Here is a 22469-nt window from a genome sequence, read left to right as displayed (position 1 = left end):
GGCCGTGGAGAGCCAGCCATAACACACACACACACACACACACACACACACACACACACACACACCATACACGCACTACACCACACAACACACACACACACACACACACACCATACCATACACCACACATACATACACACACCACATACCACACAAACACCACACTCACATCTACATCCACACCACACCACACACACACACACACAAACCACACATATGCAATACACAAACACCATACACACCATAAATGCACACACAGCACACAGGCAGACAGACAGACACATACACACAGACCACACACAGTCACACATATGTACATACACCTACCCACCATACACACCATACTCGAACACACAGCACACACTGGACACAGACAGACAGACAGACACACACACACACACACACACACACACACACACACACACACACACACAGGAGCACTGCTTCAGGAATACTCTGAATGTGTTTGGTCAGTAGGTGGCGCTAGAGTCCCCTTGGTGGAATCCGGCTTCTCCACTTGTCCCATGGGGCCCTCTACTGACCAAAGAGCAATAGCTCTTGAGTTGCCACAAAAGCACAGCAAATGTGAAGGCAAAAAATTTGAGGCACGCAGGATCTCCTGGTCCAACTCCTAAGACCTTTACATCCCAGAGCATGGCAGAGATGACACTCTGTCATTTATCAGGGCACCTGAGTGCTCCCTGGCAAGAGAATCCTAGACTGGCTCTTTTTAGACCACTCATGTCCCAGATGAGGCCATGGCTCATTGGCTTTATCTACTGTGTCAGCAGAGGGCTGCACTTTGTAAATTTTAACCGTACAGGCAGATTGGTCCTTAATTTTCCTTCTCTGCCTCAAATTTATTGAAACATCCTAGAAACCAGCCAGTGGGTGGAGGCACACGCCTTTATTCCCAGCACTCAGGAGTAGAGGCAGGCGGATCTCTGAGTTCCAGGACAGCCTGGCCTACACAGCGAATCTCAGGACAGCCAAAGTTACACAGAGAGACTCTGTCTAGAAAAAAAAATGGAGGTGAAGAAAAAAAAAAAAAAAAAAAAGAAAGAAAGAAACATCTTAGAAATCATATTCACGTGTGTGGCAAACTGCTGGTCAGACTAGGAACAACAGAACCTGTTAGCTGAATCAGACGGGGACGGGCAGTCACTATAGAGCAAAAGGGAGCTGGACCAGCATCCTGGCTAGCATAGGGACCAGTCTCAGCTTCCATAGACACAGTGCCTCCTTACATATACATTACAGTGCAATGTACCCCAGTTCTCTAGCTCAACATCTTTGATCGTAGCACTCTCCAAGTCCGGTGAAGAGGAGAGACAAAAGCTCAGAGGAAGGCTGCTGGACCACCCCTGTGGCCACCTATTGACATTGTTTCCCTCACAGTATCCATTTGAATCCAAATAAAGATACATCCAAAAAAGATGTCTCCAGCCCCATCTAATGCCAGAGATAGCCTGGAACACAAGAGTAGCAGGCACTCTGAGGTCAGGACCTTGTCATGTCCATGACTCTTTTGTGGCTTGTGGCCCTAGCTTGCTGGGTCAGGCTCCTGGGTAGCCAGGATCATCATAGGAGAGAAGGAAGCTGCATGAAGTGGAAGAGGGTCTTGGGGGGGGGGGATGAGAGAGAGAGAGAGACAGACAGAGAGAGAGAGACAGAGAGAGAGAGAGACAGAGGGAGGGAGGGAGGAGACAGACAGAGACAGAGAGACAGACAGGAAGAACAGACAGAACAGACTGATTCCCACATCTTACCCATCTAGGTTCCAAAACAAGCCACCTTGTGAAGCTTGAACCTCAAGAGAGCCACCCACTGGCTCCTTTGTACACACATGTATGCAGTGTTCGTGTGCATGCGTGCATATTCATGTGTGTCTGGGTACATTTGTGTGCACGTGCATGTGGAGGCCTGCGGTTGCCATCTGATGATGCCTTCTCTGATTGATCTCTGCCCTATATGGTGAGGGCACCTTACTAAACTCAGGGCATGACAATTGGGCTAGTCTAACTAGCCAGCTTGCTTTGGGGATCCCCCGTCTCCACACTGAGATTACAGGTGAGCTGCTATGCATCCTTACACGGGTGCTAGGGATCCGAACTCCAGCCCTCCGACTCTTTACCTCCAGAGCCATCTCCTCATCCCAGTTCATTTTGTCTCTTTTTGAGACGGGGTCTCACGAAGACGGGGTCTACCTGACCCTAAACTCCTGATCATCCCGCCTCCACCTCCCCAGTGCTGAGACTGCAAGTGTTACACTATGGCATCTGTTTTACACTGTCTACTGTCTCCTTTCTTTCTGTGTAGCCTTGGCTTTCCTAGATTCACTTTGTAGACCAGGCTGGTCTCGAACTCACAGGGATCTGCCTGCCTCTGCCTCCTGAGTGCTGGGATTAAAGGCGTGCGCCACCACACCCAGCTTATTGTCTCCTTTCTAAAGGTCATGGAATTAAGAGGTTTCTGATGAGAAGAAAACGGAGCTGTAGAATAGAAGCCTTCCCACCACGTGCAGGAAGTGGGTCTCTACTCGCTAGCGCCACTCCCCCAACTGGGGGTGAGCAGACTCAGGCCCCACCCCCACTTCTTTCATCCAACACTGGTTTCACAACTGATTCACAGCTCCTCAGTGGGGAGCATCACAGGAGAAAGCCATAACCATGTGTCCTCCGTGTGCCATCTTAGTCTTCCCCATCTGAGAGCTGAGTGACCTTAGATAGGGCCCTGTCACAAACTGACCAGCAGAACAAAACTGACAACATCACTCAAAAGGACTTTTGTCCTCTGACTTGTGCCCTGAGGAGGAGGAGGAGGAGGACAACGGCTCACCACCCTCAACCCTACCACACCTCAATGTGCAGACTGAGCCAGGCTTGCTACCCCTGATCATCAATGCCTGATTGAGCAAGTAAGCTTAGTACTAGGTGGCCCAAGGTTGACCCAAGGCCACAGCACTTAGAAAGGCCAGGACCAGGAGCCTAGCCTTTCCAAATCACAGCCCAAGTCCTTTCATCTCCACATGGCCTCCCAGATTTACATGCCACAAACACTGAAGACTCAGCATCTCTTCACCCCAACAGTACTGCAGGGATGAGTGTGTCTTGGAACTCCTGTCCCTGCCCACTGGGCAGATCTAGGGTGAGGTCTACGTAAAACGAGCAGAGAGAGGCTGTGCTCCACAACCACGGGTCACTCGCAGGGACCCCTGCAGGCCTCCTCAACATTCCATCTTACAGTTGAGGACAAGAAGCTCCAAGAAAGCCAGGAATCTGCAACCCAAGTCAGCCAGACTCTCAAACTGATCTCTCTGGAGTGTCACAGCAACTCCATAAGGCTTGAGCCCTTGCTTGGAAGAAGAGCAGTCCTGGGGGGGGGGGGTGGGTGGGAGGGGTGGCTCACTTGGGCCTCCCCAAATCCTCAGTGCAAACGATTCCACTTCCTCATCCTCATTCTCCTCCCCAGCCTCTGTTCAGGCTCTCAGTGATACAGATGCAAAGAGGACAGCGAGTGACACAGGAAGATGGCCACTCTCCCAGGGTTGAAGCATCTCCCCCTGCCTCCCTCATCCCTGTGTCCACTTCTAGCCACAGAAGCAGTGGGATGGGCCAGTTGAGGCTTGCTGCATCAATCCCACACTGGAAAGAGACAAACCCCAGGTGTCCCAAGGACACCCTATTCCAGAGTGTGCAACTCCTTAATTTCCCCCACTGCATAATTCAGATCCCAACCCCTCCCCTGGCCAGACTGGCCTCCCTCCACTCTTTCAGCATCCAGTGTATTCTCTGTCCACTATGTAGCATGTGCTCCAGAAGTTGGCCCAAGGGCCAGGGCATCCATGGACCCAGAAGCCTGTATAGTCAGCCCACTAGCACCTTACCTTTGCTTACCATAGCAATAACTCAGTAAGCAAGGAGGTCCAGCTGCCTACCCATGGACTTATATGTCCTGACCTTAGCAAGGCAACCTCCTTTCAGCCTGATGGCTGCACAGGATTTAGAAGTTGCCATGGCAACCGCAGCCTGGCTTCTGGAATCCTCAAACCCAGGCGTTTATAATGGGAAACAGAACAGAGCCTCAAAGTAAGGGTGCATCGCTTTGTTGGTGACTCGGGGCAGATCTGCAACTTGCAGCCAGGCCATTGCATAAACTCATGAGCTCTTGGGGATGTGACACATTTGCAAGCCTATTTCAAGAGTAGCTGTTCCCTGGCCCAGACACAGAAAGAAACTGGATGCTGTTGAGACGGGGGTCTCAAGATGTAGCCCAGGCTGACCTCAAGCTGATAAATCAGCTGTCTCTACCTGCTCATGCTGGGATTACAAATTTGCAGCAACACACTAAGAAAGGTGATGGGTTTGTAAGTAGATTTAAAACATGCTAGGGAAGTACAGCAGGTCAGGGGATGTGGTCAGGGTGGTAGGCAAGCAGCCCCAAGGCCAGGAAGAACTCAGGGCTGCCAGTGTAGAGCAAGTGGAAGCTGGACAGAACCTACAGAAGAAACAGCTGTCCCCTGATGCCTGATGCATCACCAAAAAGAAGCACTGACCACTGCTAGCTGGCCAAGCACCAAAGACAAATGCAAGGTCAAGAGGCCACAATGGAGAACCCAGGCTGTCCAGCCGCCATATGCTTGCTTTGAACATATGCTCCCCCGCCATGTGCTGGGGGAGAGGTCGTCAGTCCACACTCTTGGAATGAGATCCCAGAGCGGGGTTTTCCCCAAAGCAAGAAAATGAGGTTCTCTGGGTAGAACTCAGATGATGGTGGTTGTGGTGAGAACTGTAGCCTAGATGGCCAGCTCCTAGGAACACATGCCCCAAGGAAGGAATTCTGGGATACCCTGGTGATCAGAACTTATAAGGGCACATGGCCACACAGCTTCAAGTATAGGACACAAGATATCCTATGCTGTCCCCACACATCACTCAGCTAGATGCCTTAGAAAGTCACCTTGAATCGTGGATTTCGGCCAAGACAGCGACACTGCCACCTGCTCACCCAAGCTAGCATAGTCTCACACATGCATGCTATAGATGAGGAGACTGAGGCATACCTCAATGACAGCATGTCCAGAGTCCAAAATTCAACTGCAGGCACACCCATGGCCTCCTGATAGTCTCACTGGCCCTCAGAGGCCTGAGAACCAAGAACCAGCAGGTTCTTAGGGCCCAATAGGAGAACACCAAGGTCACAAGCTTGTGAACGACCTGCCCATGCCCAGAACTGGGCTTTTAGGAAACCAAACCCAGACAGACCACAGCAGGCCCCAGGGACTTACGTGTCTGCGGAGCGGCGATAGTTCTCGGGGCATTCAAAGGACAGACAGCGGAAGCTGCCCTGAATGTTGAAGCAAGTCTCGTTGATAGAACAGTTGTGGATGCCGGTCACACACTCGTCAATGTCTGGAGAGACCCAGAGACAGTATGATATAGGCTAGGGCCATGAAAGCCACCTCCAACCCACACAAACTGTGCACTGACACCCTTGTCCTCCATGGGAGCAGTAGCCAGCCCCAGATCTGCTGTTTACCAGATATTAAGCTACAAGAACACTAGCTTATTCACGATCCCTGCAGTGGGGGTGTGCAATGAGATCAGATACCATGCGAAGGTCACTGAAGCATTACCAGGAATGGCAACGCATGAGGCAAGTGTTGTGACAAGCCTCATCTTAGGGAAGGCTTACAAAGCCCTCGGTCACACATTCTGTAAGTGACAAAGTCAGGCTTTGAACCCAGGCAGTTGAGCACCAGAATTTGGTGCTCCAACCACCTAGCTCCTTTCCATGGCTCTCAAGGAATGCCACCTTGACATGAATGGCTGGCTACATCCTGAGGGTCAGGAAGGGTCAGAGCCTATAGTCCTACGTCACAGGTGAGGAATTAAGGCCTACAGGAACCATGCATTTTGTCTTGGGTCTCAGGGCAGTGACTAAAGTGGCTAGACAGGGGGACTGGGCTTGGAGGTCCTGCTACAGGGCCTGGAGCTTCTAGAAGTGGGGGAGCACCTTCCATGACATGGTGGGGTTCAGGGGTATCACCAAGCCTAGGACACAGCCATTAAGAAGCATTACATTTCTGATTGTCACTGGCAAAAGCAACCCTTGCCAGTCTCAGAGGCCACAGCTCAGGAATGTGGGCTTGTGGTGTTTTTACATTTTCATTTGGAGGGCGGCGGCGGGGGGGGGGGGGAGGGCGGGACGGGCATGGGCCACAGCACGTGTGCAGAGGTCAGAGGACAACTCGCAAGAATCTCTTCCCGCTTTGTGGGTCCCAGGCATTGAACTCAGGATCAGCAGGCTTGGCAATGAGAGCCTTATCCAATGAGCCATTTCGCCAGCCAAGGAATGTGTTTTTGCTGCTTCTGGGCAGGACTCCAGGCTGTGGTGAGGGAGCTGGGCCAGGAGAGCAGAAAGCAGGACTGGGGGAGGGGTGGTGGCATGTGTGTGTGTGTGTGTGTGTGTGTGTGTGTGTGTGTGTGTGTGTGTGTGTGCCCTGTCCAACCTCAGAGAAGCTAAGTGCGTCCCTTCCAGAGAATGCTGCAGGCCTTGCCTTTAGCTGGCCACCTTCTTTGTTGTTGTTTTTGGTGATGGTAGTGTGTGTGTGTGTGTGTGTGTGTGTGTGTGTGTGTGTGTGTGTAAGGTGGGTATGCACACAAATGTGTGTGGGTGCATACATCTGATGTCTCCCTGTATTGCTTGTTGCCCATGCTCCCCACCCCTCCAAGACAATATCTTTCACTAAACCTGACGCTCAGCATTTGGGTAGCTCAGCTGGTCAGCCAGCTCCAAGGAACTCTCTTGTCACTGCACCTGCCCTACGGGGGTTACTAATGACCATCTTCATGTGCAGGCCTAGCATTCTCTGGAGCCCCTGGATGGCCAGCTCATGGGAACATGTGGGGAAGGGGCTGGCCAGCTTTGCCTGTGCTCTGGTCCTCAGGCACTCCTGGTGTGAGCAAGCCAGAGTGCACACAGGGTCGTCTGTTCACAAGTTTGTCCTGAGCACTGTCAGTAACCCAAGTGGATGATCGTGAGATTCAGGGGAACTCAGCAAGTTCTCTGAAAGGGAGGTGGGTAGATAAACTCTACCAGCTCTCATCACTGAGCCCACGCCAGAGCTGACCCTAGCCCAATAAACGCTCACAACTACTATTGTCCCCAAATGCAAAGACCTCAGGGTTCTCACACGAGATCACAGCCAGCCCCTTGCAGGAGCTGAGGCACGTGACACCTGCTCACTTCTGTGACCCAGGACCCGGCTCACAGCCTGTCTGTCCAACGATGGGGTGAGAGGCTGCACGCCTAGACTAAGCTGAGCACAGGGTCCTTGAGTCACTCTTCCAAGGGCTGACAAGGACAGAGTGGAAGGGCACAGTGTTCTTAACCTAATAGGACCTAAGGAGCCCAGATAGCCCTGAGGACAGGCTAGATGTTGTGTTGGGAGAGGCCGGAACTCCTCTCCCTACCTTGTGAATACATTCCCAACTGTGGTACAGGCCCTACATGTGGGAAGCACATCTCTCTCCCCTGACACGGTGGGAGTTGTAACATACCTGGGCTACCCCAACGCAGAGAATCTGCCTCACTCACCTTGGCAGTTGCGACCATTGGGGGCTAGCCTGTAGCCAGACGAGGGGCAGCTGCACTGGAAGCTTCCGGGGACGTTGATGCAGCGGTAGGAGCAGATGTGACCCCCAGTGGGCAGGGCACACTCATCAATATCTGAAAGAGCAGAGACACAGTTCTTTCTCAGCATCTAGCTCAGGTCCATGGCCATAGCTGCAGCAAGGCCAACTGGTAAGCCCTAGAAGGCCAGGCTGGGCTTTGGGAGCACCAGCAGAAGGCAAACCAGGAAGAGGTCTCAGGCACTGACTGGGGCTGGGGGTGGCCACAGAGACCATTGTTACAGAAGGGGAAACTGAGGCCCAGGGAGGGGGTGGGACTAGTGGAGGGATATTAGCAGGTTCATGGTGTGAAGTATACACAGAGAAAGGGAATGGAGAGCAATCTGCTAAAACAAACAAACAAACAAACAAACAACCATTCAACCCAACCAGCCAAACAAACAAAACTCACAACACATCACATGAAAATATAGGCTGGGTCTCCCTGATCTGTCTCCCTTATCTGAAATACTTGAGACCAGAAGTGTCTCAAGTATTTGGGGGAAATTGCCACTTGTACAATAAGGTATCTTGGGGGTAAGAGTCAGGTCTAACCTCCAAATCTATCTGTTTTATACACGCAGACTAAAAGGTATTTCTAGACAGTGTTGTCGGTGTGCCTGAGTCTGGACAGGACTCATGGTAGAGAATTTGTCACTGTGGAGTCACACTGGTACCCAGAAAGCTTCAGGTTTTAGAGATCTGGGGCCATAGCCCGGTAGAATAACAATTGCTAATGCATGCACAACGTTGTTATAACAGCTGTAGCATTTCCCCTTGAAGCTCCCAGGTGCTCCTGAGCTAGCTGTAATCTGGTTGGACTGTCCAATAGTTCAAGGAAGGAGTATTGCATTTGACAGAAAAAGATAACGGCCAGGTGTGGTGAGGGTGGAGCTCAAAAGGCCAGAGCAGAGCTCGGTCTCAAGGACTGGTGGCCCTCAGGTTGCTCCTCACCTCTCAGCCACATACTGCTGCCAAGCCCTGTGCCCTGTGCCCTGAGTGTCAGCACACTGACAGGTTATGCCATGGTATGTGTATTTTAGAGCAATCCATGGACTGGGCTGCTCTCTTCCTAAACCTCCCTCCCAACCCCAGTAAACAGTCTTCAAGATCTATCAGAAGAAACCAAGGACAACACGTGCAGTAAACTTCGAACCCCTACCCAGATCTAGCCAATGGACAGGACATTCTCCACAGTTGAGTGGAGAGTGGAGACTGACTTTCACACAAACTCTGGTGCCCCATATTTGACCACGTCCCCTGGATGGGGAGGCCTGGCGGCACTCAGAGGAAGGATAGCAGGCTACCAAGAAGAGACTTGATACCCTATGAGCATATACAGGGGGAGGAGGTCCCCCTCAGTCACAGTCATAGGGGAGGGGAGTAAGGGGAAAATGGAAAGGAGGGAGGAATGGGAAGATGCAAGGGATTGAGATGTAATATGAATAAATCAATAATAATTTTTTTTTAAATGAAGAAGAAAAGTAAGCAGCCGGCCCAGCCTCCGAGGGCGCAAACAGGAACTTGGCCAGGTGGAGAAATCCTACTCTGCCCCGAATTCTGAAACGCAGCCAGGAGCTGCTAGGCCACGATGAGGTCAGGGTGCCCCCCACAGTACACACCGTGACCTCACCTTCACAGGTGACCCCATCCACGTCACTCAGCTGGTAGCCTCGTCGGCAGTAACACTGGTAGGAGCCATAGACGTTAGCACACTCCTGGCTGCAGGGGATGTCGAGGCACTCATTTACATCTAGAAGAGAAGAGGTTGGGGGAGGGGTCACGGCTTAGGCCACACCTCCAGTCCCTGCCTTCCCAGCAGTCCTGATGGAGGACACAGAGAGCAGTGGGTCTAATACTTCTTCACCAGCTCCCTGGTGTGAAACAGGGATGTGAAGTTTGAAGTTTCACAACTGAGTGAGATGCCCAAAGACAGAGGGGCTTCCACTCCCAGCCCACTATAGCTGAGAAATCTGGAATTTTCTAACCGATTATCGCCTCTGGGAAGCTGCACCATCACCTGGCAGGATGGCAGCGACGGCCTTCAGGCTTGGCTCCATTCCATCCTGTCCCCATAGGGCACAGGCTCAGCATGACGGCATATCCAGAGTCCCATCAGGACCACAGTCCCTTCTAACTCTCAGTGAAAAACTTTCCTGCTTTCCTACTTCATCTCCTACATGGTGACACAGGTGACACAGCCTATGGGACAGTGACCCTGGTACTTCTAAACTTCTGGACATAGAAGCTATTCAGCAACATAGCTATCAGTCATCAATTCCTTCCACCTAGAGCAAGCTCCAGGCCAGGTTTGGCCCGCCCCTTGTTTTTGTAAATAAAGTTTTATTGGCACATAGCTACAAACACATTTGACCAAGACTTATGGCTGCATTTGTACTCCCACAACAGGGTGGGATACTATGTATAGCCTGGCTAAAAAGGTTTCAAATAGTCACCATGCAGCTGGAAGAAAAAAACTTGCCAACCCTCTGGCTTAGAGATTCCTTCTTACATTCACTTACTGCTGTTTCTGAGAGAGAAAGAGGGATAGACCACTATCCTCTCAGCACGTCATATCTGTGGCCCCCGCATGCCTGGCCAGGTCACCTGCTCGGTCTATAGGCAGCATGGCTCTCCATCACATCATAGACAATACTCCCTGACACAGGAACCACATCTTGCTACACCCACAGTACATGGGCTCAATTACACATAGTCGAGGCAAGGCTGGCCAGGCCTCAGGGCCGTGTCCTCAGTATTACCCAAGCACAAGGCTCAGATGCTTAAGCACAGCCAGAAACAATAATCACAGCTGATAATACAAGACACTCTGTTATCTGTGCACAGCAAGACTCACGAACCCAAACGACCGACCAAGCCCTGCCAGAGAGACTGGCCAAGTTTCAGCATGGCTGCCACTGACACACAGTCATATCCCAGGAAACCCAAAAGTGAGTCTGTGAGCAGAGGAGGGACATAGCTGAGGCTGCTGACCACTGGCCTGCTCCGTGACCCACCCGCTTACCTTCACAAGACCGGCTGTCTATAGTAGACAGGCGGAAGCCTGCGGAGCAGCTGCAGTGGTAGGAGCCTGGGGTGTTCTCGCACTTGTGGCTGCACAGGCGTCCAGGATAGCGCTGGCACTCGTTGACGTCTGAAACGGAGGGGCAGGCGGCTCAGAGCATGTCCGCTGGAGCAGCACCATATGCCACCTTTCTGCCAACGGCAGCCGCTCGTGGTCCTCTGCCCCTAAAGTCCTTTCGTGTCTCAGGTGGAAGGCCTGAGGCCTGGCTGTGCAAAGCCCTGTGTTTGGACCAACGTAGCACATCTGGACAGATACCCCTCTGCCCACAGGAGAGTCCGTAGGGATTTGTTGGAGGTCAGGCAGTTGTCAGCCTCAACCGAGTACCCTGGTTTGGTAACAGCAAGTGCTAACTGGATAGAGTCTGACTCCACCCTGGGCAACCCTTTGTTCTGACTACTTTTGGGAGCTGCGCATCCCGAGCCCCAGGGCCCTGCAGGTCTGTAGCAAATCTGAGAAATCACTGACATCTTGGCAGCTGCAGACCTGGGCTGGGGTCTTGGAGACCCTTGGAGGCTGGGGTCAAACAGAACGCCTGTTCCATGAGGGAGCAGGCTGACACCACTAGGGTCCTGCTGGTGGCCAGAGGCCAAGGTCGCAGCAGAGGTGCAGTTAGACAATGTCTCCTGACTGAGCATTTTCACTCTGGGACTGGCTATACTTGCAGCCTCCTGAGAAGAGGATGAGATGGACATGGTCACCCTAGGTACCACAGACTGTCTCCTGTGTGGCGTCACCTGCTCAGGGCCCCCCAGAACCTAAAAGACATCTACATACCCACACAGGTCCTGCTGATGGCATCAAAATAGAACCCAGCCTTGCATTCGCAGCGGAAGCTGCCGGGGGAGTTCAAGCAGTGGTGTCCCTTCCCACAGGGCTCTGCTGGTGGTGAGCACTCATCCACATCTTGTGAAAGAGAAAGGATGACACGCTGAGAGGCCTTTAGTGTACACCCTAAACTGTACTCCGACAGTAGCAACTTATTCTTCACAGAGCACCTGCTATGTGCTGGGCCCAATCTAGAATAGCAGCTGACCCTCCAGGAGGCCAGCACTGATGCCCAGTGAGGCAGGGCGTACCCAGGACTATGAAGGAGATGCTGAGATGGCCTGGGGTTGTTGGGAGGATGGTCCCTTTCCTGGAAGAGATCTGGGCCAGCTGACTGCCCTGGCCCAAAGCTACACAGAAGCAGGCATGTAGTAGGCATAAACAAGATGCCACCTAGCAGTCTCGTGTCCTCTGGGGAGCAGCAAGACCTATGTCATGCCAGTTTAGGAGAACTGAATTCTGAGTGTCAGGTCCTGGGCCACCAATAGGCTAGGCTATGATCGGGTAGCCTGAGAACACTAGGCAGACTGAAGACAGGGCTAGCAGTGCTGGTGTGTTACTGTAATGGTGCAGGTAAGACAGCAGAGGCCTGTGCCTGGGGAGGGGCAAAGAATTGATGCACAGGCAGAACATCTTCACTTTGGGGACCAACTCTCCCTTCTAGAGAAGAGAAGGGATGTGCTGGAAACACAGAAAAGCCAAGTTTCAGAAATTATAAGTGCGTGTGCACGTGTGTGTGTGTGTGTGTGTGTGTGTGTATGTGGTGTGTGTGGTGTGTGGATGTGGTGTGTGTGTGGGGTGTGTGGTGTGTGTCTGTGTGGTGTGTGTATGTGATGTGTGTGTGGTGTGTGTGATGTATGTGTGTGTATGTGTGGTGTGTGTGTGGTGTGTTTGTGTGGTGTGTGTGGTGTGTTTGGTGTATGTGTATGTATGTGGTGTGTGTGTGTGTGTGTGTGTATGTGTGTGTGTGTATGTGTATGTGTGATACCAACCAACACAGCGAGTTCCCTCTTCGTTGAGATGATAGCCACGGCCACAGTTGGGCACATTCTTCTGACATGTGTAGGAGCCCTCTGTATTGATGCATGTCTGCCCCACAGGGCATGGGGCACTGATACTTAAACACTCATTGATATCTACAGAGAGAAGAGACAGATGCAGCCTGGTTAAACATAGGGGCTAGCCATGAATACAGCCACCGAACCTCCAAAAGAGCCTTTCCCTTCTCTCTGCCAAGTCACAAGCCAACAGGCCCGGATTCCTTTACCCTGCAGGACAAGGCAGCCTCAGGTCCCACCCTGTTCTCTCCCCCTGCTTCCAATCACAACCTCTCCATCTCTTGCAGCACCTGCTGGTCTGACTTTCCTGCATGCATCTAACTCACACAGGTAGATAGGGCCCTGCCCTGAGCTTGGTGCCAGGGAGACAGAGGTACCCACCCCTCTGTACCAGCATCAGACCACAGAGAGGCCCTATGCTCCTCTGGTGGGTATGTGGTCCCTGTCAACATCACCTGGCTAGTCTTTAGAAGCCCTAGTTATATAGCTCCTGGGCCACTCAGTGTGACAGCCACGACTGTGACCACCATCTCTACCAAAACTCCTTCCTGCGTCCCCCATCCAGGCTGACTCAAGCCACTTAGAACTCCCCACATGGGGTTTCCTCACTCAAAAGGACACAACTCTAGTCTGGGGCAACTGGTAGATACGCACAAAACACGATGGACACACACAAAGGTGTACCAGTAAACACTCGAGAAACACTGGAGTACATACACATCTGTTTGCTCTTTATGTGCAAATTCTATCCCATAAACCAAACCTCTTCCCAGAGCACATTTAAAAAGGACCTAGGTCTCAGAAAGTCACCTTCAGGAGCCTCCTAGTTCATATATTCACAAAGCACATGGGGTCAGGGGACAGCAGGAAGGGAGCAATAGTGGAAGATTCACAGCTAAAGTGGGAAAGTGGGGTCAGCTTCCTGGGGGCCGAGCCCTATCCTCCTCGGGCTGTGTAAAATTCAGCCTGACTCCCTCGCATCCCTGGAATGGGCCTCAACACAGACTATGCAGCACTTCAAAGTTTACAGCGGCCTTCCCATCTGTAATCACGCTGGACTGCAACAACCAGCCTGTCTGTACATTATACTGGGAACCCAGAACCTGGGGAGAGCAAGCCACTCCTCAGGCTCACAAGAAGCCGAGAAGGCAATAGAGTCCAGGTCTAGAGGCCTGGCATGCGTCTTCACAATCACTTCCAGTCTCCTTCCTCAAGATCCCCTCTAGCCAAATCTGGCCCACTGCTTATTCCTGTCAATAAAGTTTTATTGGCAGCCAGCCAGGGCTGCTGCCTCACATGTGGCCTACAGCTGCTTTCTGCATTACCATTGTAGAAGCCTGGTGGTTATGACAGAAACCAGATGGCCGCAAGGCCATTAATCTACTCTTCCACACAAAGCTGGGTGACCCCTGCCTGTTGTCAGCAATGAGTGCAGTGGCCAGTGGTGACCCCGCCCCCTCAGCCTGGAGTGCTCTGTCTGATGTATTTCCCAAACTGTTCTACGCAACACTGGTGTCCCTTGATACTGTGTGCTCTTTGGAGGAGAGTCTCCCTGGCCTGGGCTGCGCGAAAGTTAAGACAATGGATGAATCAATGAAATCAAAAGTAGATCGACAAAGATGAATAGACAGGAGAGGCCAGAGGGGGGCTGTGGGGGACATGCTGAATGTCTTCCCTCTGGGGACTGCCATGGCACAAGCCAGGCACCCCACTTGTCATTCCCGGTTCTCTTTGTCTCACAAAGGACTCCTAAGACCAACCGGGACCTGTGACTGCCCCAGGATCTTTGAAAAACTCCACAGCTGTAGGCGTGCATACAGGAAACAGCGCTCTGACCCCTTCCCTCCTCCTCACCAGGGAGCAAAGAAAAAGAATAAGACGAGCCAGAAAAGACTTCCTCAAAGTGTTGAAGAACCAACCACAAAGATATAAAAGAATTTTACTCTTTGTACTGAGACGGCCTCTGCTTTCCTACGCCAGCCTTTTATCTTCTATGCTAGTCTGATGGAGGCAGAGTTTACCTTTCCTTGCACAGGGTTAGGAATGGAGCGGGGTTCTGGGAAGGTAGATCCTGGGGGTCAGTATTTTCCACCATAGATGGGGCTGCTTTGGGAGAGCAAGGAAACACAGGCAGAAGTGTACAGGTTGTAGGCCCTGGATGCATACACAGGAGAGATGGACTGCAGTTCTCTCCTGGGTGGCCTCCATCTTCGGTTTTTATTTTTGTTTTGTTTTATGAAACAGGGTCTCAATGTGTAGCCCAGGCTGGACTTTAATTCCTGTAGAGCCCAGGCTAGCCTTCAACTCACTTCAGTCCTCCTGCCTTGTCCTGTACAGTGCTGGGATGACAGGTGTGCACCACGGTACCCAGCTCCTCCCTTTATAATTCATACGCTGTCCCCTGATGGGTATTTCTGCTAATGATGTGATTTTAAACAGGGACAAAAATGCTGACACAGCATGATTTCTAAAAACATTGTCAAGAGGGAAAAACCAAATGATAGAACAGTCCGGCCCTGTTTCCATGAAAAAACAAACTGTGGGAGCAATGCCCAGAAGGACGGCCCTGCCCACCCAGAGGCTGGCCCAGCAGGCAGGGCGTCATTTTCTGTTCTTAGGTTTTTCTCATTTGTAATCAGGTAGGCATGGTTTTTATACTAAAAGAAGTAATTTCTAGAAGAGTGAGTCCTTGGTTTAGTTGTGACCAGTAAGGACAAAGGGGACCCTCTCCCCATGACAAATTAGGGGCCTCTACACTGAACATTTCTGGTTGTGATATCACTGTGAACCTACACAGAGGTGATGGAAGAGGTATATGCCACCAGGTTAGGATCTGACCAATATCCTGGGCTCCTCCTGGGTTTGTAGCTGATCTGGTTGGGGTGCCCATGGGGAACCTCTGCCCCTGAACTCTGTGAAGGGAAACCCAGAGCATGACAACACCCGCAAAGATTTTCTCACGGAAAAAAGCAGGGCCAATTCTGCCATGAGTCAGGGTTTCCGTCCCCAGCTGATACAGTCTCCACAAGAACCCCTGAGCTACAAGTCTTAGCAGGGACATTTTTCCTCCCGGCCCCAGGGAAGTCACAGCCTGCTTACTGCAGAGTGATGACAGTGATTTTGGGAGGCTGGCAAGGGGCCAACTCACAACCCAGCTGAGGTCCCCACAGCTCAGACACTTCTCCACTAGCTAAGACCCGGGATGTGTGGGCAGGGCTTAGGGGAAACTCCTGGCCCAAAAGGTTCTACTTGGGGGTATTAAGACAGGGACAGGGGAAATGATGTTTCAAACCCATTTCAAAGAAAAGACAAAGGCAAGGTCATTGGAGAGTCAAGAAAGAAATAGGATAGGAACTTGCATATCAGAGCCCAGTACCTTCCTTTAAGAGGGACAAGGGTTGGCCACCAGTGACACCTGCAGCTCAGATTAAAGGAGTGGACTCTCTGACCTCAAAGGAAAGGGTTAGAAGCACCTTCCTGCCAGGCAGATCTGGACTCAAATGCTAACAGCCACAGGGTGCCACCGTCAAGCACAAAAACAAAACAGAGAGGGGCTGGTGCCCCTCCTACCCGAACAGCCTTTCTCTGACCTCTATTGTCACACTGAACTCATGTCATCTTCTCTCCTTTACATATCGGTCTACTCTGCCATCAACCTATCCACCTCTGAGTCTTCTCATCTTCCAGGTTGAAAGTGTCTCCATTGAACACCAACTCTCCATCCCTGGGTCCCCGGTGACCACCACTCTATTCTGTCGCGACGAATTCAACCATTTTCTGCGAAACAACTTCTAATGGTCTAAGTGGCTGTGACAGGGAGCCAGTCAAATGCTGCTTCCCACATCCCCATCCCATCACAAGCACCCACCTTGGTCCTTGCTTCTAGCCTCTTAGCCAGATGTTATAGTAACACTCCCATGCAACAGGGGAAGCACTTGAGGCTCCAAGGATGAAGTAAATCTTAGGACACTAAGTTAAAATCTAAGAGTCTTTTATTCTAAAGTCCGTATTCCTTCATCCAAACTATGGAGATGCCTTAGACCACATGCAGCATGTCAGTAGTTCTATAAATAAAGTTTTATTGGGACACAACCCCACCACCTGGGTGTGTGTATGTGTGTGTATACACACACACATACTTTGTGCCTTTTGACCTGTGACTTCCCAGCTGAGTCACTGTGACCCAGACCACAGGCCTCACAATTGTCCCTGGACGCTTGGTGGACCATCCCCACGAGTGGCATCATATCTTACCAATGCAGTTGCCTAGAGCATCCTGTATAAAACCGTTCTTGCACTGCAGCTTGGGTCTGCAACGGAAGGATCCCAGAGTATTCTGACAGATAAAATCGGGGGGGCAGTTATGAATACCACTCTCACACTCGTCAATATCTGGTGCATCATAAAAAAAGGAGATTGTTAGCAAGAGTCCCGCCAGAAGCGTCTCACAATACTTCAACAATACAAGAAAGTACTTTAAAAATATACTCATTTCACAGACAATAATCCCAAAACATTTCAACAGAAAGGGTGTTACGAAAAGGCCGTCAGTGAGCCAAACTGTGTAAAAATTGCTAAAGATTAAAAAAATACAAACAAACAAAAAAAACCACTCCCCGACCCTGACTTATGAGGCAAGGCTTTTGCTATTTAACAAATTGCCCAGGCATTTTCCTGGCAGGTGTTATTACTCATTCAGAAGTCTATGTTTAGATTAGATCATTACAGCAATTATCTTAGTGACAATAAACACGAACTCTGTAATCCTTCTCATCCCGAGGTCTTCATAATATTCCAAATATTAACAATAGTCACATCAAGATAGGACAAGATGTATGGGCCTGTCTTGAAGTTCGTGGCTGTCAAAGGCTCAAGTGTATCTCTTCAGCTGGCCTGGCTCCCAGGCTCTGGAGTCCAGAGCTTAGCCAGAGGCCAGTGCTGGGTGGGGCAGCGGGATTGCTCAAGGGCTTGGCTGCTAAGAGAAGCCGTCTGGCTCTTGGGCCACCCCACATCATTCAATGATCAACATTTTTACACAAGACCTATGCTACGTCTTTACCAGAGCCTGGTCTGATTCGGGTTTGGTTTTGTCTATACAGAAACATGAGTGAAGACCTGGAGTTATTTGTCAGGGATTGGGCTCCAGTCTTCCTAAGTCAGACGTGCTAGCACAGCCCCATACTAAAGTAAACCTGCTCATCACAGACCCGGCTCTTCCTTCATTGCCCCCACCCTACCCCATCCTAGTGTACTTGCAAGGAGGTTGACCGCCTCTTTCTTGCAGTAGCCCAGGCAGCCACATGGAGGCAGCATCATAGAGCCGAATGGGCCCTTCTGTCTATGCCACACCCACAGCTGGGGAAGGGGAGGATTTTAGATTTGGATATGAGGTGTACCTTTGCAGTTATTATCCTCTGTGAGCTCATAGCCAGTCCCACAGCTGCTGTCCCGCTGGCAGCGGAAAGAGCCCATGGTATTGATGCAGGATTCTCCCAGGCGGCAGTTATGGCTGCCTGTGATGCATTCATTGATATCTAGAGAGATTAAGGTGACGCAGAGGTAACCAGCAAGAACAACCAAGCCTTAAGCTTGAGCAGAAGGACTGTCCCAGAAGCCCTGGCGGATCTGGTTTCCTGCCTTCTTCAAGCTGCCCAATCAAACTGAGCTGGTCTTGCTGTGGGCACATCTGGGGAGGGGTCTGGGGAGGGGCCATCACCAAATTGAGCCCTGTTAAGTTTCAGATCTCTTTGGGTAAGTGCCAGGCCCTAGCATCACAGCATCCACAAGACTCCCACAAAGGAGACAGCATCATCTCCATCTCCTAGACAGAGGGAGAGGCTGAAGGACCAACCCAATGCCTCATAATAGATCCTGAATCCAGAACCCAGGTGAACGCCAATGTAGCCCCTTTCCCACACTGTTTTCTATATACATCTAGAACACAGCCTTGTCTAGAGGCCTGAATCCCAGGCAACAACAGCAAGCAGGTACCAGTTCTTCTGCAGGAATGGGGCCAAGGTTGTACCACACAGGTCCGCTCAGACCCTTGGTAGAGGTTCCCATACACAGTGGCCAACCCTCAGATATTACCTTCACAGGAGACACCGTCCGACTGCAGTTGGTAGCCCACAAAGCAGGAGCAGACCACTTTGTCCCCGGTGTCACGGCACTGCTGCTTACAGGGCCCGCCACCTGCAACCAGAACCCATGGGAGGTAATGAATACACCGAGAGACCTTCAGAGACCCTCCCAGGGTACACTGACACAGAAGCGCCACCTGCAACCAGAACCCATGGGAGGTAATGAATACACCGAGAGACCTTCAGAGACCCTCCCAGGGTACACTGACACAGAAGACAGGCTCCTTGATGTCATCACATGTGGTCCTTAGGACACTCCCAGGCCTTGACTCGTGCCATCTCTGGGACCACTGAAGGCAGCAGAGGTCTGACAAGTTAGGTAACATGCACTGCCTGTGTGGTTAGAGTGGACCTGGAGAGGCGGCCTACTCACTGACAACAGCAGGCCTGGAGGAACAGGCTCCACCTGGAGGCCATACTCTACAGGAGCCCATGTGACTCTCAAGCCCTCCCAGCTGCCCATTCCCACTAACACTGGCCCAAGGCCAGGTGCCACCACATCTGTGGGTATGGCCTCTTCCTGCCTGGCACCCCTTCTGTGACCCACACTCCTTGCAGAGCACATATGGGGATACTTTAACTGTAATCCCACTGGGACGGGCTATCAGGTACACACAGGCTTTACCATCCTGGCTAATGCACCCTCCTAAGTCGCACACTGGCTGTCACTCTCCCAGAAATCATCTGTGGCCACCCAGAGAGGGTTCCAGGTTTCGCTGGACCTCCTTATCTTTCTCTGGCCTCCCTCCTGGCCTCGGTGCTGGTTGACACTGTGTCCTGACTTCCATCATTCTGTGATTACGCTGCCTCCACAACTAACGCCCCATCACAGAGTGAGCCCCAGAGTGGAACTGAAACAGGCTGGCCAGGCTAGATGTGCCAGAATGTTCCTGAAGAAAAATAGTTTTAATCAGGAAAAGCAAAGCTATAAGGCCACTCTGACTTAAGTGTAAAGGTCTCCTGGGAGACCACGACTCTAAAGGGACAACTGGGATTCCGGGGCCACAAAGGGCAAGGAATTAGCTACTCTTCTGGGGCGTTCCACCTGCGGAGAAGCTTCACCATCGCAGGGCCCGTGAGCTTGCTGGTGCTGGAGAACTCACACCAGTCCTGCTTCTGTAAGCCACTGTCCCCCACAGACCCCCAGCTCTGAGCACTCAGAGACAGAGAAGACAGGGGGCCTGTCGGGGCCACAGGAGCAGAAGTATTTTCCAGGTGAGTCCCTGCAGCAGTCAGCACTGTCCCCTGGGCTTTCTTAGCTAACTACCAAAGGGTTCTCGAGGGTCCCAACACCTCACCTCGACAGCGGTCATTCAGATAGGGGTCTTCTTGTTCCTCATCATCAGGGATCTTAGCTAGGGGCAGAGAGACGAGACAAAATCACGAAAGCAGCATCCGATCTCATCTTAGGAGAAGACATAGCTACTTCTGTCAGCATCAGGCAGGAGACTTCATTTGTACACTCTGCATTCTCTCACCTTTATTAAATGTTCCCTCACTTGAAGGGGCAGTTAAGCTCTTAGGCAATCTCCTGAAACAAGGCCTGAACTGGTATTGGAGTCTATAAGTATAAAGCTCAAGAGAGGTGAGACTGAGACAGAATCCCCAGCAAGCATGGTGAACGGGTGCCTGCACCTTCCCAGTGCTTCCCAAACGGCTCAGGAGCTCACAATGTAAGTGAGAGCTGATTAAAGACCAGGGAGGCCAGGGCTGGAGACATGACGACTCAGCCATTAAAAAAGCATTTTCGTGCAAAGGACCTGGGTTCAGGTCCTAGCACCCACAATTGGTGTACAGCCACTGGTAACTCCAGTTCCAGGGATTCCAACTCCCTCCTCTGATCTCAAAGAGCACCCTTCTAGCCTCTGAGGGCACATGGTATACATATATGGAAGAAACGCAGATATGCATAAAAAATAAATGAATTAAAACCAACAAGTTCCTACATCACAGAACCATACTCCTCGGGGCTTAAGCACATCTGGCTTGTAGATGATGAAGACAGGTAGAGCTGGTTAACCACAGCTTCAAGTTCTCAGGGAGCTGTTTCTGGGGTCCTACACCCCTCTGAGGAACAGCCTGCTACTTGAACAGAGCCACTGGCCCACACTGGCCAAGCCTCAAAAGGCCAAGTTCTCTCTCCTTCACTGCTCATCAGGTGATTTTAAACATCAGGTCTTCACAGGAGAATCAGCTCAAAGGGCAACTGGGCTGTCACCAGGACAAGGTGAGGTCTCGAAGGCAAGATGCCAGTGGAGCCAGATGCCTGCAGAGCACTTGGTGCTCTTCCAGTCTCACAGCCATGATGGTTAACCTCACGTGGCAACTTAATAGGATGTCATTATGAAGGTAGCTTTGGTGAGATGAGATTAGTATTTAAATCAATGGACTTTGAGATGAGCCCCTCCTGAATGGTCAGTGAGCCTCGCCTAACCAGCTAGAGGCCCTAAGGGATGGAGACTGAGGAAGAGAATTCTGCCAGCCAAAGGCCTTCGGACTTCAGTCACATCAGCTTTTCCGTGGGGCTGTGGCTCAGAGACCTGTGCTCCAGACCTCCACCCCCATCATACAACTTCCTCTACACGCCATCCACGGGGATTGGTGCCACGACCCTGGTGGGCATTAAAACCCACAGACAAGAGGCTGGAGAGATGGCCCAGCAGTTAAAGAGCCTGTGCTGCTTCTGTAGAGAACCCACGTTTGGTCCCAGCACCCATACGATAGCTCACAGCCACCTGTAACTACAGTTCCACAAGAGCCAATGCCTTCTGGTTTCCATAGACACTGCATACATGTAGTGCAGAGACACAAATGCAGAGAAAACATTCATACACACAAAATAAAAATAAATTAATTTTTTAAAAATCCAGATATTCAAGTTTCTTATAGAATACCATGTCTGTCCATAATCTATGCACATACTCCTGTAAGCCTTTAATCACCTCAAGCTTACTTTTAATACCTAATATAATATCAGTGCTATTAAATAGTTGTTATTATGTTCAGGGAATGACAAGAAAAATGTCTGGACAAACCCAGTACAGAATCAATATCTTTTCTCCAACATTTTCTTTGAGTGTGTGTGTGGCGTGTGCACATGTATGCACAGGTGCTGCACCCATGCATGCACATGTGGAGGTCAAAGGTCAACATTTAGTGTCTTCCTCTATTGCTCTCATCTCATTTCGTTTGTTTGTTTGTTTTTTGAGACAGGGTTTCTCTGTGTACAGCCTTGGCTGTCCTGGAACTTTCTTTGTAGACTAGGCTGGCCTCGAACTCACAGAGATCTGCCTGCCTCTGCCTCCCAAGATTAAAGGGGTGTGCCACCACGCCCAGCTCTCATCTTATTTTTTGAGACAGGGTCTCTCACTGAACTGAGGCTCACCTATTCAGCTACACTGGCTGTCCAGTGAGCCCTGGGGATCTCCCTGTCTGCTCTACACCCCAAGCCCTGGGTGAAAGATACATGCTGCTTTCTCTAGCTTGTATATGGGTGCTAGGGATCCAAACTGAGGTCTTTGTGTTTGCACAGCAAAGCATTTTACCCACTGAGCCATCTCCCAGCCCTCTTTTCTCTAATATTTCTAATCTGTGATTGGTGGAATCCAGAAATGCGACTCCTGCAGAAAGGGTGAGCCAACCGTATCACAGACGCACATGCCCCAGAGAACGCTGACACACTGCTCCA

The 22469-nt window shown here is 51.1% G+C and overlaps 1 protein-coding gene across 1 annotated transcript in view; it reads right to left on the bottom strand.

The window, feature by feature from the left end:
* The window catches only part of Fbln1 (fibulin 1), a 77788-nt gene that overhangs the window by 34411 nt on the left and 20908 nt on the right, over window positions 1-22469 (bottom strand). Inside the window, exons 5-14 of the mRNA XM_051160139.1 lie at window positions 20080-20136; window positions 18732-18833; window positions 18038-18175; window positions 16896-17033; window positions 12576-12719; window positions 11533-11661; window positions 10699-10827; window positions 9307-9426; window positions 7600-7731; window positions 5288-5411 (exon numbers count right to left, since the gene is read on the bottom strand). Of these exons, the coding sequence (XP_051016096.1) occupies window positions 5288-5411; window positions 7600-7731; window positions 9307-9426; window positions 10699-10827; window positions 11533-11661; window positions 12576-12719; window positions 16896-17033; window positions 18038-18175; window positions 18732-18833; window positions 20080-20136 (1213 nt within the window). The remainder of the gene's footprint in view (window positions 1-5287; window positions 5412-7599; window positions 7732-9306; window positions 9427-10698; window positions 10828-11532; window positions 11662-12575; window positions 12720-16895; window positions 17034-18037; window positions 18176-18731; window positions 18834-20079; window positions 20137-22469) is intronic.

This window comes from Acomys russatus, chromosome 17, assembly GCF_903995435.1.
Source record: "Acomys russatus chromosome 17, mAcoRus1.1, whole genome shotgun sequence".
In the NCBI taxonomy this organism is placed as follows: Eukaryota; Metazoa; Chordata; class Mammalia; order Rodentia; family Muridae; genus Acomys; species Acomys russatus.
This window is presented reverse-complemented; position numbering and strand designations above follow the sequence as displayed.